Source organism: Monopterus albus, unplaced genomic scaffold, assembly GCF_001952655.1.
Source record: "Monopterus albus unplaced genomic scaffold, M_albus_1.0 scaffold5.1, whole genome shotgun sequence".
Lineage (NCBI taxonomy): Eukaryota > Metazoa > Chordata > Actinopteri > Synbranchiformes > Synbranchidae > Monopterus > Monopterus albus.
The window spans coordinates 78865-88656 of NW_018127885.1; the positions used below are offsets into that span (position 1 = coordinate 78865).

The following is a 9792-nucleotide window of genomic DNA, read 5'->3' on the forward strand; positions in this document are numbered from 1 at the left end:
CAGCATTTAGCAGGAAGGTTAAATCAGCTTTTGTTTCAGTGACAAGGTGTCATTTGACACCTAATCCAACACCTGTTGTGATTTTTGGCTGTGAGCTCAGTCTGAATCACCTCAGTCTCTGTGTGTTGACTGTTGCTCTTCTGACGTTTGTGTCAGCTCTTCTGAGACAAAACCCTCATTATCCCCGCTACTCTCCTCCTGGGTTATCATTGGCCTCCAGAGCACACGTCTATTGACGCCACTGAGCGGCAATCTTACTGTTCACAAACAGATATTTGTTGCCGCGGAGACGTCTGCCTGCAAAGCCGCCAGCTGTAGTGGTGTGTGGAAGTTTTATCAGATGTGCAGAGAACATCTGAACTGTAGGCTGGTGCCAAATGTAAATCACACTCAGCTCTGTTTCTGTCTGCTTTTTGGTCCATACACTGTAAAAACTGGAACGATCGTTACTGCTGAAGTTGTCAGTGTCGGTGTGTTTGCTGCCCATGGTTGTCATGGAAGAGACTCAGAAATGTTTGGCTCTGGAGGATGTTTCTGTGGCCTGAGACTGAAATGAGAGTAGGTGTTTCCTTTTATGTGATGGGGTCAGGGGTCCTCTGGGTGCGACCTCACTGGAATTGTTGAAATCATTCATCCTTAGACCACGGGCCCCACCGTGGGGGGTACTTGTGTAATCTAAACTCACCCACATTATCAACATTTGGTGTCAGGACAGGATGTAAATCACAAAGGATTTATGTTATTAACTGAGCCGTGTGTTACTGTGTTTGGTTCTGTCAGGTGGGGAAACTGATTGAACTGCTGGCTGGGAAGGCGGGAGTCCTGGATGGACGGTTTCACTACGGTACAGCCTTTGGAGGCAGCAAAGTGAAGGATGTGTGTGAGGATCTCATCCGTTACGGATACAACTACCAGGGCAAAGACTACGTCACCTCAGGAATCACAGGGTAACGGCAAGATCATGGTTTATTCCATTTACCACAACATTACTGCTCATCATTTTTCAAAGCATGCCTTGGTTTTCTGGAGCCATTGTAAATTAGTATCTTTTTCACTACATTATGAAAGCCATCTTGCATAGGCAGTCGATTGTCATTATAAACCACGACTTTGTTTGATCAGTGTTCTTTATTGGTGTCTTCAATGATATCTGAATAGTAAAGAGCTCACTGCAGTAGTGCAACCTTTTTATAGCCATGTTTTATGTTAAAAGTGCTGTTTTTCCCCAATGTCCATGTTTGCTTAAAGCTACAGTAAGGAAACTCTGAATCAACTCACACTCTCTGCTCCACCCAGCACTCCCTCTCCCTGCTCCACTGTGCTCTACTACAATCTGCTTCGCTCCACCATGTTCTGCCCATTTAAGAGTCAAATGTAGGTTGTCTGAGCTTCCCAGAGACACCCAAATGCACCATTGCCATCAGGATGTTTTCAGCGTCAGGTGTTGTTAGAGTAGCCCCCTGCTCTCAGCTGCATTGCCACAAGACTCAAGTTTGATTAGTAGATGAACGCTTCAGACTGTGAAAAATTAAAAGTCATGACAAATGGCAATCACAATGTACTAGAGCACAAGTTATTCATGATGTTGGACAAATGCCACAAGCACACACTCGCACAAATGTTCCATTCAGAGTGTAATCGGAGCTTTACCTTCAGGTCAACAAATAGAAAAGCAGCCACCCCTCATATTTCAGGAGATGTAACCATCAACTGTTCAATATTTTTAATTTGATAAAGTGTATCCTAATTCACATGTTCTGTGTTTTTCTGTATTTTCTTCAGGGAACCACTGGAGGCTTACATCTACTTTGGACCAGTGTATTATCAGAAGCTGAAACATATGGTCCTCGACAAAATGCATGCCAGAGCCCGAGGCCCCAGAGCTGTTCTCACAAGGTAGAATCAAGGACTAACATTTAAAAAATATGTAATTGCAACAACATTTAACTAATAGAAATAAACCTATGTACAGTTCAGACACAAAACAAACGTCTTGCGTGTGTGTTTGTTCCCTGAATGCATCTCACCCGCCAACAGGCAGCCTACAGAGGGTCGCTCCAGAGACGGAGGTCTGCGTCTGGGCGAGATGGAGCGCGACTGTCTGATCGGCTATGGAGCAAGCATGTTACTGCTGGAGCGCCTCATGATCTCCAGTGACGCTTTTGAGGTGGACGTGTGCGGACAGTGCGGCCTGCTGGGATACTCTGGGTGGTAAGTTAAACACGCTGGCTGACAGCTACAGATGTGAAGTGCATCATCTTCTAGTGCACGGAAACTGGTGGAGCCTGGATGACAGAACCACCTGTTGAGTGGATTCTCCTGGAAATCAGTGTACCGGTTAACTTTTTAAATAACTTTCTGTAGATGTTCATGAAGTCGTAAGTGTTGAAGAGCAACTGTATGGCACAGCTGAAACAATGAATCAGTGCTTTTCTCATTAATCACATTACCCCAGTGTGCATTAACCTGTGCTGTTAGCAAGATTGGTAATTCACATTTGTTGTAGGACAGGTGTATTCTGGGAAGTCCACAAATACAGTTTGCTGGAAGTCCAGTCAGTAACCTTTGTTCGTCTGCAGTCTGATTCTCAGTTTCTTTCGTCCAGGTGTCACTACTGTAAGTCGTCCTGCCACGTCTCCTCCCTGCGGATCCCGTACGCTTGCAAGCTGCTGTTCCAGGAGCTGCAGTCTATGAACATCATCCCCCGACTCAAACTGTCACGTTACAATGAGTGACCAGGACGTGGACAGAAATACAGCATGTGTGAGTGACAGGATTAGATTCAGAGATTGAATTTAGTCTGAAACAGGTTGATTTGTGAAAGATTTTGAATGAGCAGAAAGAAACAGACTGAAGATTTTTGTTGTTACCCAAACCATTGTCTGCCCTGTTTCTCATTTATGTTGATACACTCACAGTTATGCTCTTTGTATGTGTACATAATAAACACAAAGATTATTTTGCAGGCAGCTGCTGTGTCCTGTACAGTTTGATTACTTTTAACTCGGCGCTTCCTTTTGTGAACAAATACTGAAGTACATGTACTCTCAAATCAAAATACATTTGATTAAGCATGAATAATAACCTGAGGAAAAAACAGCAGCAGTCTGTGAACAGTGAGCACCTTTTCTCTTTTGCTTCATAAAAAGCCAAGGCCACTGCTTTTTCTTGTTTTTGTGGACTGTATTCTTTATGTTTGCTAAAAGTGTTAAAATAAAGTGTTAAAATCATTTTATAAAGGGTCTTTTTTGATAATATCCTTCAAGATAGAGCAAATATGTCAAAATGATGACACTGTGCTCTACTTTTAACACATTACACAAAAACAAGCTCTTCATATATGTGCAACAGTAACCTAATGTTTATTTTTTAGGGCTGTAAGCAACAGTTTTTATCAAATGTCTTGTTTTTCTGACCAGCGGGCCACAGACATTCAGTTTACAGACTAAGGTTACCAACAAATTCACATTTCAGAAGCTCAAACTAGAGAATTTTAGCATGTTTTAAGTTTTTATCAGAACTGTTTCAGATTAATTGGTTAAACCTACAGTATGTAACTTTTTCCAAATGTTTTTGTTGTAAAAATCAGCTCCAAAACTCGTCTTAATGTGTAGAGGTGCTGTCGAAGCCTCCTGTGACCCAGACTCATTGAACAGCACTGGCAGCAGTGCAGAGATGTTAGCTTCTGAAATGTTTTGAGTGAGACTGACCTCTCTAACCACTCAGAGATTTTCAGTTACTTCTGTTTGATCAGTAAGTTTTGTTGCAATCTCATTTATTTAACTTCATAGTGACAAATATCTGAGGAGCTGGGCAGAGTGTGGTGGAGCGAAGCACACTGTAGTAGAGCATAGAGTCGCTGGGTGGAGCAGGGTGGGTTGATTTGGAGTTTCATGCTAGAGCTACTTTCACTCACATACTGTAGCTTTAATTAACATCATTTCTGAAAATCACTAAGCAGTAATATATGTAGTTGCTTCCCAGTCTATGTCAAACTGATACTCAGGTAAAATGTTTCTACATATTTACTGCTTTATGTGATAATATCCATACGATACTAACTGGCCCATCGTTAAACCATCAAAAGGGGTGTTTTTTGATTTCATTACAACCTGAGGTGTTTGATTTAGGTTCCTCAGTAGAGTGTTTAAATTTCACGTGATAAGCAGTCAGCTGGATGACTGAACAGTGTTCAGTGACGACATCTAGAAATACAGAGAGGAACATTTTCATTCATATCAACAGGAGGAGCAAGTTTCCTCTTTTAAACTGAAGCCTTAATACCACCACCATGTCGTATGTATCGTAAACATACCCCCCACTCACACATATACACACAACTCACTTGGGGCCTTTTCAGAGAACAAAAGCAATACACACGCGTTTGTGCAGGCAGAGTGTGTGAGAATAGGAAGGGTGGAAGAGGCTCTTTTGGTGGCTGCACCTGTCCTATTTTATGAGGCTCTAATAAGCAGATAACAGGGTGGGGGGAAAGGACATCCACTGAGGGAGATACCAGACTCCACCTTCTTCTTGTTTGATAGAAATTAATTAGATCCTCTTTTGAGGTCACACCTTTACACTGGTCACCATTTAGACCTTTGAATACTGAGTCAGTATGTTATTGTAATGTTGGTCTTGTGAAAATTAGTGTCTAGCTCTAAGAGTCTAAAGATGCATCAAACATTTTTTTTTTGTTTCAGAAACTTCAAGTGTAGTCATCTTGACCTTAGACTCATCCCAGTAGCTTTCTTCTTCTTATATGAATCTGAACGCCCTGTGCACGGTGTCCCTGGGCATGTTCTTGTCATGGGACACCCGTGCGTCCAGGTGGCTGCACGGTGTGTGCTGGTGAACAGCAACAGTGGTGCCCACGCCTGCGCACTGGAAGAGAAAGTCCTCCTTTGCTATCCATGGTGTGGTGAGTAATTCAGCCATAATCCGCCTTTCTCCTCTCCCCTCTTCTTTCCCTTCTCTCCCCCTCTCCTGTGGTTCCATTCATATTCTAATCACAGCTTTCCCTTCTCCAGCTCTCAGGCACTCCATCAGAGCCCTCCCAGCCTCAGGCTTTGCACTTTTACTTCCCCCCCTTTGTGACCGTTCCCTCTTCTCAGAGGCACACCAAAAATAAGGTTGCCACAGCAAAAGCATGAGCAAAAAGAGGTGAGAACTCCACCACAAAATTTGCAGTAGTGCTGTTTTAGCATGTTTGGATGAGTGTCTGAACACGCGATATGTCAACTCTGAAAAATTATCACCAAGATGCTTCAGCTGTAGCGTGAGCAGAGAAATAGACCAAATGTGGCAACAAGTATCTGTTGGATGTGAAGTGGGAGTTGAAATGAGAAGGAAAGACAGGAGTTGTGGTTGTGTTAGGGATGTATGTTTATGTGCAGCTCAGGGGTGTATAAAAACGTATTAAATGCCATAATGGAAGCCGGGGAGGCCACAGTGTTAGACTGCGTAGATCTAAGCCTCTTTTTTTTTTTCATTGGGAGGGAGCTTTTCTTATTCAAAACAGCCCCACAAAAGACTTCCAGTGAGCCTTGCCACATCCCCATCTGACTTGGGGCCATTCATCAGCCTTCCAAGCCTATCAATGACATGTCCCCATCAGGGCTCCTATAAAATCAGCCCCTTTCCCATGAAACATCAGCAAACATTTTGACGGGTCTGGCTTTCCCCCCGCTGGATTTCTGGACTCTCTGCTCCCCCCCACCCCGTTCTCCCTTATTCCCACCTCCCCCCTTTGCTCTGCCATCACCACCCCTCTCTGGGCGAACCTCAGATCCTCAACATCTCCTGTGACGGGCAGTGGTCACGGAAACACTGAGCGAGTCAAGGGGAGAGCCGCCGAGGAGGGTGAAACGTGCACTAAGCCATTTTCTTGGAGGAGCCAGTGTCGTTGATGGGAAGAGGATGCATTGCGGGCTGCTGGAGGAGCCTGATATGGATTCCACAGGTCAGTCCTGTTAAACTCCGCTTGTCTGGATGAATTGAGGAAACCAGCTTGTGTTCAGAAACGTTGTGTTAGTTTCCTCTGCTCAAACTTTCTCTGCACTCATTCAGAGGAACTGTCTGGATGTTTGGCTTTTTTCTGCTCATCTAATTTTCACATTTCTGAAGTTTATTATGAAGTGTGTTTTTGGTCACAGGACACTTACAGGAATTGCTGTTATATCACAGAACACGCTACTACTGTTTAAAGAACAGTTACAGAAAGCAGGGAAACGGGCCTTAAATCGCTGACACTGGATCGACCAAATGGCTTTTTGCTGTTTTTTTAAGTGAATTTAAAAATTGCACTCATCATTAGACGTGGAGGCATAAAAACAGCATGTGCACATCATGGTGCCCTTCAAAGTATTATGCACCTGCTCTTTTCAGTTTCTTTTTCAGTTTTGTTTTTGTTTTCTCAAGTACAGAACTGCAAAGCTGAAGCATGTATTGAACAACAAACTGAATTCCACTGGGAATTTATCTTTAAAAATATTTAGCACCTTATGTAGTAAAAATGAGTGCTTTATTTAAACTTTATTTAACTTTTGGGAATATAAATCAACATCTAATCTAATTAAAAGGTTGTATAAAAAGAACAAACTCCCTAGTAGCTTTCCTTATCTGCTGAGAAATAGCATTGTTAAAGTTTTTCAAATGTTTGCTTACTTATTGTTTAGTCTCAGACACAAAAAAAGTGAATTATGGATGCTGTATATGCTGGTGCAGTGTGGAGTAGTTAAGTCCTGAATGTGTGTTAATGAATGAGTGAACATCCATTTTACTTGTTGATCAAATTTAATCCAATTATTTAGATCCCCAACTTATCTGTCCCTGTGACAAATGAAGCTTGAGACCTGAGCCTCTGTGGAGAATTAGCTTCACTTCAGTGGTTTCCCTTTTTTTATTGTCAGGGTTGCTGTTCCTGTCTTTTTGTCTTTAGGTAGACAGAAGCAAATACTGCTGATAAATGATGAGAGACATCGAAGACACTGGTGGCGTTTTATGCAAAGTTAATATGCAAATGCTCAGGCTGTTTGTTTTGTTTGTTTGTTTTTTTTAATGTTATGCAGGATGCTGAGAATCAGTTCACAATATAAAAATGGGACAATCACGGCCACTGGCATTGATTCAGTTAAAGTTTCTGCCAACTGTAATAATAATAACTTGTTTAGCATTACATAAAGAAAAACCTCCTGCTTCTGAGGGACGTGAGCTTTCAGCTGCTGATGGGTGATGGGACTGCAGTCCGACCTTTTCCATCAGCACGTGGTGAACTTCTATGTGTCGAGCCTCGATGAGTGTAAACTTCTTAAACTTTTCAATATCTGTGACCTCCTCCGAATCCCCCTGTGGGCTGCACCAACAGGTCGTCCTGCCAGCAGTCTGTCCTGGCAACAGCAGCTATGGCGACTGTTGTCAGTTCACGAGCGTAAAGATTTAGGCAATTTCAAGAAATATGTGTAGAGTTTTTATGTTGTTGAACGTCTTAAAGGTGGAGTACTTTTACTTTATATGAAATGCAAACATCTGACACGTTTTAGTTGCTCATTTCAATGTTAAGTTACATAATAGTTTTAATTTACCATATGAATGGAAAATATTCAAATTTTTATTCCATTTCTTTCTGCAGTCCTTCAGTGTAGTTGTATCTTATTGTATTATCATAGAAAAATAATAAGCACAAAATGCTTTGTTGCACTCAAATAAGAATATTAACCTAACAGAATGTGTTTCTTAATTACATTTATCAAATACTGAAGACCTTCTTTGAAGCTAATAAAAGAATTTAAAGGGACTTCCACTATGTCAGGCTGTTTCAGCATGAAAGCTTTGGTGTTTTGCTGCTGCTCGGTCACAGAAAGCACACCAGTCGAGCTATTTCTTAGTAGAAATTAAAACAGGACAATGGCCTCTATTCCACCAGACTGCTTAATGTGCACAGGCTCTTTTAAACAAGCGCATATGCTTGTAGTCTCCTGGGAACAATGCTGGATTCCTGCCGTCTTGGTGAAAACATCTCAAATAGAGCCATGGCCGCACCGCTGCCCATACAATCAGTTGTTGCCAGCTCGCCCTGCCACGTTAGTGACATTTAAAGCCTCCTGTACAGGCAGTGATTTCCACGGTTTACGTAAATACACGTTTGAATCTCCTCTACTGCACGATAAAATGAGTTCACTTCAGAAAGTCAGTTTAAACTGACATCAAATTTTAACCAGATTCTTAATTTCGTAGTTGCTTCTGTCTACGTAACATTTTTTTCTGAGTTGTACTAAGATGACCTGTGGTGCTTCATGTCATTGTTTTTAGAGAGTTGGATTGAAAGATGCCTCAACGAGAGCGAGAGTAAGCGATACTCCAGCCACACGTCTCTGGGGAACATGTCCAACGATGAACGTAAGCAGGACAAACACTGTTTTACACTAAAACTACTGACTTCACTGAGGAATCTTGTTCCTGTGTGTTTCGTACCCATCAGTTATTTATCTTAGCGTTTTGTATGCTAAATGTCATTTAATCGTGCTTGCTCAGCAAAAATAAGACGGCCTTTAAAAAGTTTTGCACATTATTGTGCCAGTTATTTGCCCTAAAGTCCAGAATGTGTTGTATATTACAGATGAAGAAAAAGAAAATAACAGAGCCTCTAAACCACATTCAACACCAGCGACTCTGGAATGGTAAGTTTTTAAGAACAAATTTCAATCTTTTTCTTTTCTTATTTATTTATTTTGCCTTAGTAAAAATGAATGAGACAAAAGTGGGAAACTGTAAAAATAAATAACATTTTTTTTATGTCAAACCACAGTAAAGTGTAGCAAATGTAGTGGATTAATGTAAAAATGATGTAGCCAGTCTTCCAGAAAAGCCAGAGTTATTAATAAGTCATTATTTTAACTGATGCTTTTCACCCCTGTGAGGAAAACAACAGACAAAACACTAAAATATTATGAGTCTGTTTAAATTTGCTGTGTTTAAAATGATGTTTTTCACTGCACTAACCTGGTGGTAAAACCTGAATTTTCAGTCGTGTTAGATGCATTTAAAAATGCACAGCTTCACATGACACACAAATGAAACAGTGAGCACCAGTTATTCTTCACATTGTTTTCTCTTCTGGCCTTAATATGTTGGTAAAGGTAAGATGTACATTATGTGTCACTGAACCACAAATACAGATGAAAATTACATCCTGTAGTTTAATATTTTTGTTTGATTTGTGTGACATACATTATTTTTTGTTTTACATTATAACAGAAAAGAGAATTTAGAAAGTGTCTCTTTTTTCAGATCTTAATTTTGAATCTGATCATAATAATCACATCATCTAACATTTTATCTTGTATTTGCCTTTACGTGGAAATGTCTCGTGGACTCAACAATAGAGACTATTAACAAATACAGACTTAAAAAGTAGCATCAACATGTAGCATATCTGCTTCTCCGCATGTATGACATACAAACCCCACACATTCTGCTAGCTTATACGTGCCTGCCTGCTGCACAGGCCCATGGCCCATGGCCCATGACGTCATTTACTTAATAACATTCAAAATACCTATGAGCTTAAATATTTGTACTGCACAGTATAAATATCTGCACTGTGGGCAGCTGAGTCAATGTATCTGTTATTATATGCCCTTTTTAATAGAAGCACTATTGACATAAATGCTACTGTAATTGACCTCTGAAATAATTGCAGTCATTTTCTTTAGTGCACATACAGTATTGAAATTTTTCTTTTGATGCTATAGTGACTGCTCAAGTGATAACTTGATCAAATATTGAGAATGT

General features: G+C 40.9%; 2 protein-coding genes across 2 annotated transcripts in view; both read left to right on the forward strand.

The window, feature by feature from the left end:
- Nucleotides 1–3230, forward strand: part of polr3b (polymerase (RNA) III (DNA directed) polypeptide B) — a 22518-nt gene extending 19288 nt beyond the window's left edge. The window contains exons 25-28 of the mRNA XM_020613501.1: nucleotides 781–947; nucleotides 1783–1896; nucleotides 2038–2211; nucleotides 2606–3230. Coding sequence (XP_020469157.1) covers nucleotides 781–947; nucleotides 1783–1896; nucleotides 2038–2211; nucleotides 2606–2735 — 585 coding nt within the window. The 3' untranslated portion in view covers nucleotides 2736–3230. The remainder of the gene's footprint in view (nucleotides 1–780; nucleotides 948–1782; nucleotides 1897–2037; nucleotides 2212–2605) is intronic.
- A 1541-nt stretch (nucleotides 3231–4771) lies between these two features.
- The window catches only part of rfx4 (regulatory factor X, 4), a 20389-nt gene continuing 15368 nt past the window's right edge, over nucleotides 4772–9792 (forward strand). The window contains 4 exon segments of the mRNA XM_020613489.1: nucleotides 4772–4921; nucleotides 5031–5962; nucleotides 8311–8397; nucleotides 8618–8678. Of these exon segments, the coding sequence (XP_020469145.1) occupies nucleotides 5920–5962; nucleotides 8311–8397; nucleotides 8618–8678 (191 nt within the window). The 5' untranslated portion in view covers nucleotides 4772–4921; nucleotides 5031–5919.